The sequence below is a fragment of the Megalops cyprinoides genome, chromosome 9, assembly GCF_013368585.1.
Source record: "Megalops cyprinoides isolate fMegCyp1 chromosome 9, fMegCyp1.pri, whole genome shotgun sequence".
In the NCBI taxonomy this organism is placed as follows: Eukaryota; Metazoa; Chordata; class Actinopteri; order Elopiformes; family Megalopidae; genus Megalops; species Megalops cyprinoides.
The window spans coordinates 6,789,750-6,806,627 of record NC_050591.1 but is presented as its reverse complement, the minus strand read 5'-3'; the positions used below and the strand labels follow the sequence as shown (position 1 = coordinate 6,806,627).

The 16,878-nt window shown below is 40.2% G+C and overlaps 1 protein-coding gene across 3 annotated transcripts in view; it reads right to left on the bottom strand.

Annotated features, from left to right (window-relative positions):
* myo1cb (myosin Ic, paralog b) overlaps positions 1 to 9,099 on the bottom strand; it is a 48,792-nt gene extending 39,693 nt beyond the window's left edge. The window contains exons 1-2 of one of the 3 annotated variants that reach the window (XM_036536173.1): positions 9,021 to 9,099; positions 8,682 to 8,879 (exon numbers count right to left, since the gene is read on the bottom strand). In XM_036536173.1, the coding sequence (XP_036392066.1) occupies positions 8,682 to 8,774 (93 nt within the window). In that variant the 5' untranslated portion in view covers positions 8,775 to 8,879; positions 9,021 to 9,099. The remainder of the gene's footprint in view (positions 1 to 8,681; positions 8,880 to 9,020) is intronic. The other 2 variants (XM_036536175.1, XM_036536174.1) reach the window with 2 other exon arrangements.
* Positions 9,100 to 16,878: the final 7,779 nt, after the last annotated feature.

The window sequence follows — 16,878 nt, the reverse complement described above, 5'->3', positions numbered from 1 at the left end:
GTATATGTGCAGTTTAAATTAAATAAAAAGAGACAAAAAATGCTCTCCAAATTTTGATGCTACAGGGAGGGTTTAGAGGGTCTGTCTAATGCTGACCAGGCAATCAAGCTGAGACATTACCAAAGAGAAAGGTACCAAATTCTGGTGCCATTAAAATGGTATCTTAAAATACAACCAAATAATACAGTGAGCTGGTCATCAAAGTTACACAGCTAGCAAAGGACCTGTAACCATACATGATAATATTAGTTGTCCTACATTGTAATATGCACAGTATCTGTCACTGTCTCTCTCAGAAGCAAATTAAGTTCTGTATGCAGTATTTAAACAAGTTGTTGGCTCTCAAGGGAGATGAAGATTAACTACAAAAATACCTTTTAACAGGTGATCACTGTTTTTGATCTACACAATGTCTCCCTTCCATTATTCCAAATAATCAAGAGTTCATGAAAGGACAAATCAGATCAGTGAATCTATATTGTAGATTAGGGGCTCTTTATCTGACATACAGTATATCTGATAGATCAAAAGAAAGTCGTCTGAAAGGTTATTATAGGACATGTCCATAAATGTTATAGTTCAATAAAAAATACTGTACAATATGCCCTATCCTCTAAACTGAGAATGTGAGCTCACAGATGAAACTGAGTGCCTCCATGTTTTACAAGGTGGCAGCAGTCAGTGGCTCAGCCAATCAGATTTATGCTGTGAGGGCCTGAGCATCCGGCCCTGAGCGGGTTTCTCTGGTATGGTTAAGCATTTGCAAAAGAGCACAGTGTGCACAAATGTAGTCAAAGAAAGCTCAGAAAGGCCAACCACAGCGGAGTGTACTAAAAAACACACATCCTTGTGCGTTACCCTGAGGTCAGAGACATTTCACTTGCACGCTACACTGAGCTATCTTGCCCTATGCACACACCGTTACCCTCCCTCAGTCCTGGTACTCCACACTGCGGCAGCAACACCTGATTTTCTTTAGCTTTTACATGCTCTCCCTTACCTTCACAATTTAGATAACCTTCCATTTTAAAGTAGGAAATGGAAGAAAAACCCAAGCACTGACTAGAGGTGGCATCTAGTTACTGCTGGGTACGCCAAGACTGGCCAAGGGAAAGACCACCCTTAGCCTCCTGGGTAACTGTGAGTGTCTACTCCAGCTGCAACAGCCAGAGGTGGAAAAGGCAGGTGTTTCCTATAATATTCACAAGTAGGAAAAACACACGAAAACCTATAACTGAAATCTGGGTAGCTGGCAATCCAGAATCTGGACTCAGGCTAGTTGAGGTGTGTCAGGGCCAGAGTGTAGAGTCTCCTGAGTGTGTGATACCACACACTAAAGTCATAGCATGTAAACATACAGTTCAACAATTATGGATTAAATACCACATCAGCGAGACTGAGCAAGGGCCAAGCAAATTAGAATACCTTTGCAGGTTTGCAGCACTGTCTTTCTGCCAGAACTCTTAGGCCATCTGTTGAGAGACCCCGGGAAATGCCCAACCATGTGAAAAGAGCATGCCCTGCCTTTTCACCAAAACCGTAACATAAACCCATCAAAACCAATACTTCCCAGCAGCATTGCTTTCAAATCGGAAACTCACAGCACCTCTGCATTATCCCTGACTCTTCCAATGGACACATCGCCCAGCACAGCCCTGGGGTGGCCTGATGTACATTATCAATATTATTGATCAGTTATACGCTGATTCAGCTAGTTGTGAAAAGACATACACATAATCTGAAGAGTACAATCAATATGATATTGTCTGTTGGTTTCAAAAGCGAAATTGTCACACAGAAATAGCTTCAGAACATATCTTTAGAACTCATGTTTTAATTGCAGGGTACAACAAATAAATGTTAACTACTATGTGAAAAGATATGTGTAAACACAGAAAGAAGCAGTTCCTTGATAAACTATTATGGTACTTAAAAATAAAACCGCTGCCTTGGAACAAAGAAAGAGGGATAAGGAGCACTTGGAAAGTGCTTTGCAAAAGGTATAAAAAACCAAAAAGGTGCTCTTTGGACTAAATGAAAATGAATCATAATAAACTTGACTATGGCTTGTAATTTGAAATACTAAAAAAAGTACAAAGTGAAAGCCATCAACAAAATGATACAAAGGCATACCTTCTACACATTGGTAAGCCAAATTAATGAAGGCATTTCATTCTTTGCACCTCAAAAAGTTGTGCCTTGGTATCTTTTGGATGATGGCTGTGACTTCATATTTTTACTATTTCAAATTACAAGTCGTAGCCAAGTTTTTATTTTAACTTTCAGTCACCTATTGTGCAAATTTTCCCTGTTGGAAAAATATGCTCGCCATGTTGGGGTTGGTTCAGTGAGCTGCAAATACACAAGCTGTCTGAAAAAGGGACAGATAGCAAGGGAGGCTTATAGCAGAATTCATGACCTAACTTGTGAACAACACAGTGTACTTCAGCCCCTGACGAACCATTCAGATGCAGAACGCATGCAGAGCGCTGTGTACAACTACCTTTCTGACAGGATTACCTCCCCAATTTCATTTTAAATGTGCACTCATTTATTGCAATGTGAAGACAATAACTGCTTTTTAGTGGGATAAATACACAGTGAAAACAAACAAGTGAGAAGGACAAGAAGACACAACCTCAGGGAAAGCTTGAGATGTCTTTGGCTCGGGGGCCATGCAGCTGGACTCGAGTGAATATTCTCACTGTATTGCACTCCTTCTGCTATTTCTCACTGGTCGAAGCTGAGCTTGGCAGCAGCTCAGATGGTCAATACGGTTACATCATCCATGTCATCCCTGCACTGTGAGATAAACAGCCTGATAATACATTACAGCACGGTACATTTGCTTATCCAGAGTGGCTTACAGAGCTTTTACATGATATCCATTTTCACAGCTGGATAGTTACTGAAGTAATCTGGGTTAAGTGCCTCGCCCAAGGGTACAACAGCAGTGCTGCAAAGAGAAATCAATCTGACCAAACATTTGCATTTTTGTCAAAATGGAATGGACTGGTACCCTGTGAATGGGATGGATGTTCATGGGAGCCTGCTAACTAGCTTAACAGAGAATGGTCTGCTTCCTGCTGTCAGAGTGCTTTATCCTTTACTAGATTGTGTTAAACGACAACAAAACACATATCACGAGGCATATCTCAACATCTGATGTATTTCCAAAACGATAAGTTGTTAATTTTGGGGAAGGCAGGGGTAGTGGAGGGTGAGCGTGTTCGCTAGTTTGAAGGACACCGCCATGCACAATGTCACGTCGTTAATATGCGTGAACTGCACTGCAAAGAGCATTGTGACGTCAGAGGTTTATTACGTGAACGCACATACTTGCTCTGAGTATACAGCAGACTTTACATTAATCATTACTTATTCATCAATAAATGGCCACATTTTATTAATCTAAACTCTCCTTTACATTTTATAATGTAAATGCTTAAGGTATAGACTTACTGGTGTATCCATGGAACTTTGGTTTGAGTCCATGCAAGTGTGGACCTGTACTGATTGTATGTCTAAATCTAATCTAAATGGCCTATCTAACTCTAAATCTGTATGCTGCATGCTTCAATTTACAATTGTTTAAATTACTTGCATTTCATTGACAGAAAGTTTTTTTTTCTGTCAAACAGAAAGAGCCGGGGGTATTAAAAAAAAACAAAAAAAAACTCCCCTAGTCCATAGGTAGTATATAAGAATATCTAAAAAAAATTAAAATGACACTAAAGGATCAGTATTTTCACAAGAAGACAACTAGCCCACGTGGTCCAATCGAGTCCTGGTTAGACAATAGTTGCGGCGCCCTGTGTTCTTTTGGATTTTATGTGTTGTCATCACGGGCTATCTGTCTGTACTGTAAACCGAAACACTTACAGTAAACGATAGCATAGCTATATCGGCCTCAAAGTGCTCTGTTTTCTCTTGCGTTTCACTCCTACCTTTTGAAGACTTCAACCCATTACAATAAAATCAATGAGACGTCGGACAGACCATTACTTCAGTATATAGCATGAACATTTTTAAGGAGTATAAGTAGCCCTTGAACTACATATCCTTTCTGTTCCCTGCGCCACCTACTATTTTTAAATGAAGTTGCCGCTATCTTTACTCATTGAATAACAGAATAAGTGATATCCATCTACAATACATAAGCACATATTTCTACATGACCACCCCCATGCATCCAAAATGCATTGCTCAGTCGAAGCAAATAGGAGAATTTATATGCTGCTCACAGCGCACTGTGTTATCCAATGCCTATATTCAGAAACCATATGTAAACTTTCCCAACTGATTTACAGCGTTAGCTAATAATTACAATGTCAACAGAATGACGTGTTTGAGCATTAGTCCATGAAACGAACGAGAGTCGCCAGCATTCTGCATATCTTACCTGAAATTCAACAAGCCGAAGTGAAAAAGCACCAATGTAATTCGCTTCAAAAGTGTATTACATTCCACCGGTGCTACACTGCATTCATTCGGAAGTGCTGAAATGGTAGGCGCACACCAAAACGCAATCCTTTCTGTGTCCTGCACAGTCCACAGCTATCCCTCGCTGCTGTTGCCGCTATACAGTTTCTTAATTAAAAAAAAAAAAAAAAAAACGCCTGGTTTGGTAAAGAAGCGTTTGCTCAAGTTAGCCCTTGACTCAACCCTTGTCATTCACGCCTAACGAGCAGTGTTTACTTAATTATTATTGCTATATAGGCATGTAGCTTCTCTTCCAGCGGATTTATTGACCGGCGGTTGAAATATTCAAAAGTACATCAGTGAAGCGGTCTTGGTGTATGACAGCTGGGCGATAAATACATAAAATGTTATAGGTATGTCTACAGCTATAGGTATGTTAAACTGTATAGCTGAAGCTTTTATTTCTTTGTGATGGAAATTCACACCCCGACCTACTCTACATACAGTCTACACTGAGTCAGAGCATATATGTTCGAACCCTACCTCCCTTTTCAAACACACGATGGCCATCTCTGAACCAATCCCAAAGTCCATACAGGGTGGAATTATCCATTGTTACACTCTGTTCTGGCACATTTAAAGACAGATAAATGTAAATCTCTAACAAAACACTTTCAGCATTCAAGCATGCTAAGTTACAGATTCAGATCAAGCATTTTCTTTATGTCAGTGCATGTAAATTCTTAAAAATAGTTGTGTGAGTCAAACTGGTGATATCCACATGACATTAGACTTAAGATAACACACTTGCTCACATTTCTTCATGCACACCAAAGAAGCAAATCCAGAGGAATACTACCTAATGCTTCCTCTATTATTTAAAGTAATTTGGTTTATCTTCTCCAACAAAATGATTTTAGCATTGAACCAACAACAGGCATTCAGATACAAATAACCAGCAGTACATTAACATTGTATATGTCACTATACTGTTGTGATTATATGAGTTTAATTAGCCCTTTTTATGTCAAAACATGTTGTTAAAAGACTATCTGCATGCCTCATACATCTTGTCACACTGAAAATCAGGGTATTGTTTCATCCAAGAGGTTAGTAGTTGCTTTCACAGTCATGAACCTTCACCAGTGGTTTACTTTTAATCTCAAAGCCGGTGATTGGTCACAGTTTTGTACTTTGCACCTTGCAGGGAAGTATCACCACTGAATAAAACAGACTTGAGGAGACTTGAGTAATTATGTATTGAAGCACATTGCTCCTAAATCCTAAAATATGAATAAATTATTTACACAACAGGTCTGAAAGCCTATGAAATCTATGCACACAGACTTTATAGTCCTCTTCCTTGTCTCATTTATTACCCTGCTCCAGGTGTACCAACATTCACCTCTTTATTTTTGAGGTGAGGTGATGGGTGGCGGTGTAGCACAGTGGTAAGGAGCAGGGTTTGTAACTGAAACACTGTCAGTTCGATTCCCCACTGGGGCACTGCTGTTGTAATGTCAACCAAGATGCTTAACCCAGAATTGCCTCAGTAAATATCCAGCAGTATAAACAGCTAACATGTAAAAAAGGGAACCTCTGTAAGTCACTTGGGATATGAGTGTCTGCAAATGCCAATTATGCAATGCAATGTAAAAAGATTCCAGCATAGATTGTGAATGAAAGTGTTAGTATTTATGCTTGCTGATTAATGATACCTCAACAGCAAGTAGCTATATATGACCTATAAACATATTAACTTATAACTTATCACTATATGATTTACAAACTATCAGTGTGTGCTATCACCACTCCCACAAAGATGGGAGTTGACACAGTGTGTGATTCATGTCAGATTAGCTCAGTAAGTACTGTTGCATTAAATCTCCTCTGTCAGGGCATCCTTCAGTGTTAAATTATGGCGATAGGCTGCAGTATGGCTGCACCACCAGAGGGGGGAGGGATGGATCAGTCCCGTAATACCCATCCCCTGCACTCCTCTCAGTCTGCAATCACTCCAGCTGTGCTGATTTCACTGGTGCATTAGCCGTGTTTGTGCAGCACCGCTAAGCAGAGAGGAAAGGTTGTATCCTGTTGACAAGGCAGTGCTGGACAGGGAGGTGATACTTTCAGGGAGGGTCCCTGTCTATCAGCCCGGGGTATTTTGGACAGGGCATTACTGCCATTGTTCCACCCTGGATAATGGAAAAAAATCCAACCTCCCTTCCCCCCCAAACACACAAACATGCACACACACACATACACACACACACACACACACACACACACACACACATCCACGCCCCCCACCCCCATACCCTCAGTGATCTGACCTGGACAGAATGTTGGACAGAGTTTGCCCTTCCCAAATATTTGTGATGTTTCCTCATCACATTCCCCACTAACATTCCATTCTGGGATCCGTCTCATTTATTGTACATTAAACTGACTCAACACTGGAAAAAATTCTGGAGGTGCAGCTGAACTAGAGGGGGTGAGGAAATACAGTCAGTGAAGAGATCACGGCCATGTTCTTTCCATCCAGTTTTGTTTTCTGACCACCAACAGGAAAACAAAAATATGGCTCGGTCTCTATTTTGTATTTTTGAAATTGACACTGAAAATCAAAATGTAGTCATTTCCTGTTGCCTATTATTTCACACATTAAGTAGATGTATCAGTCCAAGGCAGCTTACATGGCATTATTATGCAATTAAAATGTATTTATCACAATGCATGTAAGTGACAATACTCAATAGTTCATACCAAAAAGTATATTTAAAAAATCAAAATAATAGGGAAGTAAGTAAATACATGACAGTATATTTTTTTAGGATTTATGTCATCATCGAGTCACAGTCACATTAGGGAATATACAAACTAACATCGTACATAGATTTACTGTATTTCATTTTGAAGGGCTGCAAAGTACAATTAATAAATGTGAGGTGATAACAAATTCAAGACCCCACACCTTCAGTTGTATTAAGATTTTGATTTACTCTTCTGGATAAATCAGTAAACCTGATTTACCTGGCCTCCAAGAGCTTAAGTGATGTTGGTTGCAATGGGCCTGTTTTCAGCTATGTAATATATAAATTCTTCATAAAGTTAGCTGTGGATAACTTCCAAATTAAAACTGAATAATAGTCATACGACAATACATTAGTAGCCAAAGTAGCCTATGAACTCATTTTAAAGTGCTATTATTCATATTGTACCAGTGGGTATTTAATTTCTAATGTTCAGCTGACAAAATCACTATAAAAAAATGCAATAGCAACCATAAATCCTTTTATGTTTATGATAGTGAGGCTGTCATTGACAAAAATCCAAAACGGAAAAACAAGCTGTTTTCAGACAATGAAAGAGTGATGGACGGAAAGTACAAGGACATAAACAGTTCCACAAAATTTACTGGCAGCCGAGAACCTTTCCTCAGCCACTGCAATCTCACGCATAACAACACCCCCTTACCATTCAGCATCAGTATTTCTCTACACATATGGTAGAGGCACACCCTGCCCTCTTTAGACTGTGCAATTATATCTGTCAGAAATGGAGACCCTCCCCTTTTATGAACTGCTTCTTCCATTTATCTCAGTTTCCAATGAGAAGAATCAGAAAATACTAGCTGAGCTATTAGCTGTGCTAATATTTCCAGTAAGAAATAACGTCTGTGTAATTGAATATCATTTCATGTGAAATATGAAATGTAAATGGGTGCTCATGATATATTTCATGAAATTGAATGAACATTCAGCCACAGATTGTTTAACCTCAGTGTCACCATGCTAACACTCCAGTGTAATGTTCCATCTCTTTAACACTGACCCAACCTCCTTTCTCACAGCCATCACACAGAAAGCAGTAAGAGTTTGTGATGTTTTCACTCTCATTATTTGTGATATCAAGCTGAAGATGGAATCCCATGTGCTGTATCTCACATGATTCTAAATGCAACATCCACAACTCATCTTAGGTGATGTACTGGCTATCAGACCATGTCTGTGCAGGTAAAAGTCAGGGCTAGGTTTGGCTACAGACCAATGTTTATCTACTAGCTGTGAGGACAGTAAGACCCATTGTTATCCAATAGTAAATATGAGAAGACTCTGACCTTTTAATTCAGTAACAGAAACATCTGGGTGTTGCAGCAATTTTAATTCAATATAAATGTTTATTTTTTCCACGTAAGTAAATAACACCCATTTCATTTGTGTGTGTGTGATCAGCAAGCAGACGACAGCTCAGCTCACCTTGCTACAGTTGTGACAGTGACTCTCCCCATTTCTCCCAGGTGGCAGGATGATCTCTCCCGTGGGGACCAGCTGAATCTTCAGCTCCATCATGATGTCCGTCTCCCTTCTCCCTCCGGCTGTCTGACAGTCAGTAAGCCCGGTAGCAACCTGTCAGCATGCCACAGTCCTTTCACTGTGAGTAGGAAAGGCAGGGCTCTGCCAATGAGTAGGACAGAGAGCTGTGGTGTCTCAGAGAGCGGTAATCTCAGCACTCAGTGTGACAAGCAAAGTCAAAGCTCCCCTCCCCCCAGCTTTTTTAAACACAGCAAATCAGAAACTCACAAAAAAGAGCGTTACCTGTTGCTGCACAGAGTGCTTGTGTTTATTTCACTCCACAGGAGAGGGTAACATATATACAGTCCTCCCACAGCCAGCCCTGCAGTATAATTGATGTTCCTTCTCTCAGACTGCCTCGTTGGGCTCCAAGTTTGTCGTCAGGGCTTCCTCTAAGACCCGGCATCCTGTCTTGGATATTCCTAGCGTAAACACCGGAGGAACATGTTCTGTTTCCCCTGGATACACAAAAGTAAGGCACACGAACTTGCATAGTGCACACGAATTTTATTGTTGATTACTGCTTTCGCTTTTTATTTCTTTTCCTTTCATTGAGGACATGGGGAACAAACTGATTGTAAAAACATTGTAGACAGATTTCCTATGTGTTAATGAGCAACAGAAGGAAGAAGCCAAAGACTGGGGTGTGACTCATTATTGCGGACACACGCGCGCGCACACACTCACACACGCGTGACCTTCCTGACCTTAATCCTGGCTGCAGCATCCTGTCTAAGTGCAGGAGCCACTCCTTATCAGAACAGGCAACACCACCATCCTGCTAATGTGGGCTCAGTACCACAAGGTTTTAATTCTCTATTAACAAGTGACATCTTGCATCTCATCAATTGATGGCTTTCGCTGTGAAAAATTGTGCCATGAGTATGCATAGTCTAGGTACAACTGTGAAAGCAAGTGAAATATTTTTGGCAGTTGTGTGTATTCGGTGCATGCAGTTATATACATGTGAATAGTAGATGTGAATTCATAGTAGTAGTAGGTGAATTCATACTCTAGGCTGCATGTATACAGTGCCCTCAGTATTTATTTGTATCCCTGATTACATAGGAACTAAAACATTACATAACAGGAAAGGTGTTATAAACAATATTGTTACTGTAGAACAATGTAGGTCAGTGCCTCTCGCAGTCAATCTTTATTTTTTCATAATTATGCCCTGTTAAGTGTTCTGATATTACAGACTTGCACTTAAGTTTGTGTTTAAAGTACCTATTACCTGGCTGACAAGACCATTTAAATAGTACTGGACTCTACTATAGTGTCAATGCACACAGTCAGAAAAATGGTAAAACCCTGGTGGCATCCACTTAGCACAAATGCTAAGAAAAATGGAAAACAGAAGCTTTGGATCAAGTGTCTCAGGTGCCATCTCAAAATACCAATACTTCACTGAGACAGTCATTCTAAATTATCCTCCAGTCTGTGGATGTTTTTTAATGAATGATAATTGCTAAACAATATTCAGCTAACAGCTTATCAGGCATTTTTTTCTGTAGCGTTCTGATCTCCCTGATCACTCTGTCCTCTCAGAAATTGACACCTGGTTATTGAAAGTGCAAGAGAAAGGCCCATGCACAAAACTTGTTCCTTGTGATCCACCTCATTACGTCTTGTGGCGCCTTGCTTTGCATTAACCCCTCATTTTTACAACTTAGTTTGCATAAAAATGAAGTGAATGTCTTATTACTGCACATGCGTGAAGCCTCACTCTTTTTGGGAGAACATGTTTCTTATGTTAGTGGTGTCCACTGAATCTTAATGGGTATTATTTCTGAGGTATTACAATTAGCCATGGGCTATGGACTGTGGACTTGCCATTACACTTCGCAAAAAGATCCATGAAACATGAAGCTGAAAGTATAGTTGACGCTCACATTTTTTGGGGACATGACCAACACTTAATGCTCCATCTTACCTTCATTTTCTACTGCCCAGCTCCTGCCAGCAGAATCAGGATGGACCATTTCATTGTAGAGGCAGAACAAATATTCCCCACATTTTGTTCATTTCGAGTAAGAAACCCCAGCATATCATAAAAGCCAAGTTGCATTGTAAATTAAAAGTGTCAACATGAGTGTCTGGGCATTGAATATGTATGACAACCAGTTTTATCTGTTGTATAACACTTCCTTAGCAACTGCACACTCAAGTAATTTGAAATGACATGTATTCAGAAATCATGAGAACCTTTCTGATCAGTTTATATATTGTGTTTATACCTTCCCACTCCTGCACATTCACATCAGACCCCGATTTACCTCACCTCACTGGCTTTCCGTTATTGTTTGCATCATGTTCATCATGTCCTTGGTGTTGGCATACAGTACAGTCAATTATACCTCCAATCCATCTTCACACCATACACACCTGCCTGATCACTCTGCTGTGCAACCATGGGGCAACTGAATGTCTCCTCTTGGTTGGGTCACTCCTTCCAACCATGATGCCAGCCTGTATTGGCTCCCCAGCAGTGAAATGAACTTCCCATGGGGGTCAGAACAGCAGAATCTCTGGCCATCATCGACAGACGGAAGACCCACCTCTTCAGACTCCATCTCAGTTTCCCTCTCATCCTCACCCCTAGCACTTGCTACTTTTACTACTTCTATTACTTACATTACTCACTTCTTATTTGTCTACTTGTATTACTGCCTGTGAGTTATGGTATATTAAGGGATTTATTGGTATTGTATGTGATTTATGGTATTGTATGTATTTGACGTCTTCCCACAGTTTCTACATTGTCTTAGTTTCAGATTGAGTGGTGTTGTGCACACACTCACTGGTTTGGGAGTGTTGTTAACTGTTCCAGTGGATACAGTTCTGTCCTTTTATGCTGGAAATTGCTGGATCTGGATAAAAAAACATCTGCTAAATTCATGTAATGTAATGTAATGTAATGTAATACCTAGCAATCTTCTTACCCCCATCTCAATCCCATATGCTAAGCAAAGTCACTGTAATGCTAAATATGTCATAGTTCCCATTCATCACAGGAATATCTCCAAAAAGCAATTTCTTTTTTTATACTCCCAGCATTGCAGTGAAGGCACCCCAAAATACTCATTGTCCAGCATTTTCCCTTCTCCCCATCCCCACTCCAGATAGCACCAACCCACCACCAGAGTTGGGGTCAATTCCATTTCAACTCAGTCAATTAAGGAAATGAACTGAAATTGAATACATAAACTGAAAATTATTCATCATTTTCTGTGAAGATGTTGCAGCTATTTAACTGAATTTCAGTTCATTTCCTGAATTGACTGAATTGGAATGGAACTGACCCTGACCCTGGCTGCTGCTAACAAAGCTATATATTATTTGGTCTTCGGTGTGCTTACCAGGCTGTTTGTGCAGTTGTATATAACGCCCAGGTTCTGGGTGTGCCGGTGTGTAAGGAGGTGTCGAGGGGAAGTGACATTGACCCGTGTCCTTCAGCTCGTGATCTCTGTTTGAGACATTCCTGATGGTGGAGCATCAACAGGAAACAGTGGCCTTGCAGTTCCTGAGCTCCACAAGCTCCAGGAGACAACTGCTCACGAGGAAAACACACAGCTGGGTAATATCAGTGGAAATCAAAGCAGAGAACACAGAACACTGTTACTTACCAAGAACCTAACCAGTCCAAGCATCTCATAAAAAAGGGGTGTATGTTGATGGCCCCTGGCTTGTGGCAGAGATATCCCAAAAAAGAACCCATGTTGGTGAACCAAGTTAAAAAAAGCACTTGACCACACTCTCGCGAGCCGGAGAGAAGAACCAATGACACAATGCTCACACATGTGGTACCAGAGGGATGCACCCGCGCACACACATACTCGCTCACAAACACATTCTCTCTCACACCCACACAAAACCACCAGAAACAAGCAACTCACTCACATTTACAGACACACACACACACACACACGACCAGAGGGAAGAACTAGCTTATTACATACTCAAACATTCATACATGCCCACATACCAGAGACTGCTGGAGGAAACACATCCTGTTTGTTAGATAAAACAACAGGGGTCATATCTGTGGAGGACAGGAAGGGCACACAGTGTTGGGCTGGGGAAAAGACAGGGTAGCAGTTGTGGGTACAAAAGTGGGAGCCGTAACCTATGGAAATGAAATGAACAGTTTCCTACTGAAATGAATGTTACCTGACATTTCTGTGGGACAGTGCATCTCTGTATTCATTTGTCTGTAAAAGAGAACTCTTGTCGGTTTCATTTATTAGTTGCAGTTATTTATAAAACTAAAAAAAACATAGGAAGTCAGTCTGTCACTGTCATATTTTTAGTCCTATCTAGAACACTTATTTGAATGCAGTAACACCCTGTTACAGCACAGCAGTTTCCACAGGAAGACACTGGACAGCGAGTAATGAACAAGTAAGAGCAGCCAAAAGAATGCAATTCATCAATGACTTGGCTTGACCACCAAAATATTTCCTACAATACTCATGGCTAAGATACAATGGCAATGATAATGATGATGATGATAATGATAATGATAATGATAAGGATAATGATGACGATGATGATGATGATGATGATGATGACGATGATGATGATGGTGATGGTGGTGGTTGTTGTTGTTTTAAAAATTCAGGTGCAAATTCAAGACTAATGGCTGTTACCTGGAAAAAAAAATATGAAGTGACCCAAGAAACATTGACTGAGGATGCATTTTTGTGGATTATGCTGTCCTCTGGTGGCAATAGAAATGAACTAACTTAAGTGCAATAATGGCTGGTAAACAATCGTTCACACACATATGAAGAAATGAATGAATGAAACATTTTCATGGTTTGAGCTCTGAATAATATCTGATGTAGCTTCAATAAGACAGTAATGAAGCTAACGGCAAAATGCAAAATGCTTTTGAGTCTTACTTGACAGCCTTCCCAAAGAGTTAAATAAAAATCCTGAGAATGCATCCAGGAATCACTGGGTTTAATATGAACAAAGATATAACCTATAACCAACTCACTTATCTAATTGGAACTTTGGCATTTTTTTTTTCAAATATCTAAGTGTAATCAATGTAAATACGTAATTTTAATCAATCTTATCTTGATAACCACCAGTTACATGTTGCGAATCCATGAAATTCAACACTGACAATGCTTTTACTGTTATCAGAATGTACAATGGGGTGCAGAATCATGAAACTAGAGTCTTCCCTGCATTCTACAATTAACAGTAAAAAATTCCAGATGTGACACAGCCACAGTAGGCTCTACTTATGAAAAAGGTATAATATGCATCAGGATAGCATCACCTTTTAAAAACTGCGCGCCATAGGACCACCATAGGACCAAGAACCCTGGAGTATAAACACTAGCTGGACAATGGCAATAGATCACCAGCAAATAAGCTAACACACCTTCTGCTGCAATTTGATCAGAAACATCCAAATACCCTATTTTCAAAATAAAAAAAAAACTTTATTTCATGTCTTTGTTTTTCATTCTTTGGGTTAGCGGCCAAAATCTAGCTCAATACTTAAAAGTGGGTTGATGAGTGGTCAGCTAACAATCTTAAAATTCCCATTGCAAGCTAGCTTATGGCTTTACAAGAAACAGCTAGCTGGTGAATAAGTGAGTAGAAAACTTCAGGAAACAGGATGAAGACAAATCTTGGTTATTTGAAATGAATCAAATAAAAAGGTCTATTCAACATCTTGCCACATTACCAAAAATGAAATCTTGTGGAGAAGCTGGTCGACACTTCTCTCAAAAAAGAAATAGGAGGTAAACTTACAAAAAAACAATAATTTATTTTAAATCTCAAGAAAACACAGGAGCTAGCATGTGAACACTGCACCCTACTGCTGGAGACTTGCTGCAGCCAAACAGTCTGTAGTCATCCACAGGCTAATAAAAGAGGAAGGTATTCCACAAAGTGAACTACATGAGTTAGCCTCGCCTATTTCAACACGCCTGACTAATTTCCAGTAGTTTTAGTTCAATCAAAGAAGCTTATCATAATTCTCACTCAGTAGCTAAGGCAACTTATAGTCATCAGGTAACCTGCTCTGTGGCAGGGTAGAACTGAAGCTTAGCCTCACCTTATACACCCACTTCTAAACAATTTAGTAACAATTAACAACAAAAACAATCAACAGTTATTTTTAGCCATATGTAGCTAAATGTGTCTTCCTAGCTTACTCAGACCTACACTTGTGTCTTCCTGGCTGCGTCTATGTGTGCCATTTTCTCGTGTCTTCCTAGCTTACTCAGAGCTGCTACTGATCTCAAAGCAGGGGAACTTAGCAGCACCCTGTAACATTTCCAATGGCTGAAAGCTTACTGTTCAGTGCCATTTATTGAAATACACTACTAACACTTGTATCAAAAATACCCTTCTGTCAAAGAGATATGGCAAATTTATTTTCCATAAATCAATCTCGTAAAAGCAATAAAGCAAAAGTGGTTGAGGTCTTGTTAAACTCTAAACTCTAATCCTAAAACCCTAACCCCAACCCTGAAACCCTAATCCCTAACCACAATGCCAATCCAAAAACCCTAACTCTAGATCCAAGCTGTCTCTAATAGTGCACATAATTGTGTGGAAAGGTGTGAATGCGTGTTTGGCCTGGTAGGGTGATGGAGACTGTGCGCGTACCCATGCAGACCCCTCGTGTTTCCTGTTTCACACCCACCCCCCCCCCCCCCCCCCTTTTTTTTTTTTTTTTACTTTTTGATTCTTGTGTGACAGGGGGTCCTTTTCTAACCCTGACGTAACAACCCTAGCCCTGGCCATGGCCCTGGCCCTAACCCTATCCCCAAACCCCAACCCTAACCTTAACCCTAAAATCCAAACTCTGAACCTCCAACCTAAACCCTAACCCCAACCTCAAACCTTAACCCTAACTCTAACCCCAACCCCAAACCCAACTCATTTGTGAGCCATGGTGTCAGTAGCTCCCAACCTAACATTGGCCAGCTATTCTACTGTCTAGAGGCCAGGGAAGGAGTTAAGCAAATACAAAGTTTGCAGACTAAGAGATTTAAAATATTAGTTGTATAAAATGAGATTTTGTTAAAACTGACCCTTGATGATAATTAATTCTGAAGTAGGTGATGCAGGAAATATGTGGAATTCACAGATCCCAATGAAACAATTGCACCTTCCCTCTTACCTTCCAATCTTACCTTCCCTGTCAAATGCACTGAGAGAAAAAAAAAAACATTTTACACACATTTTCATGTCAGATTGCATACATGATGTTCCCATATGACAGACTGGACAGACTGCTCCAGGTGCACCTTGCAATGTTGCATAATACTTCAGCAGGCCATGGCAAACCGAAGTCACAACTCAGCATACAGCATTTCCTGTTTCGTCAAAGGAGTATCTCAGATCCACAGGGCCAGCAGCAACAGCACATTAATCACAGAATTGAGAACAAAAATGACTAAACTTACCGTCATACCTACAACCCCTCTTCAAACCCTATGTTCCCTTAAGATTGCTGCCCTCTGCAGCTACAGGGCAACTGACTGTCCTGACCTGACGGGGTCGCTCTTCTCAGGCATGATCCTTGTCTGTACTGGTCCCTCAGTGGTGGAATGAACTCCCCATTGGGGTTAGGACTGGCCATCTTCCGACACAGACAGAAGACCCACCTCTTCAGACTGCATCTCGGTTCCACTTCTATCCCCACCCCCTAATATCTGCTACCTCTTGCATTCAGTGTTAACTTGATAAGTATTATTATGCTGCATTATGAATTTGTGTTCTAGGACCTGTTGTATCATAGTATACTTTGCTTTTGTCAGAGTGCACAAGATCACTTGTGGTAAGGCTTAAACAGTGTTATGCTCACACTCACTGGTCTGGGAGTGTTATGAGCCTAGTCTGATATTGTTTGTTTAAATTGAATGCATGCACTTATGCTCTATTGCAATGGAAGTCACTCTGGATGAGTGCCTGCTAAATATATATATAATGTAATGTAATCTAATGTATGTGTAATGGAATTACCATATTTAAGATAAATGTCTGAGATAAAATATACACCTTTAGCATGAATATTTAGTGATTAAAAGCAGCTGTTAGCCTACAAGACTATATCTGATGG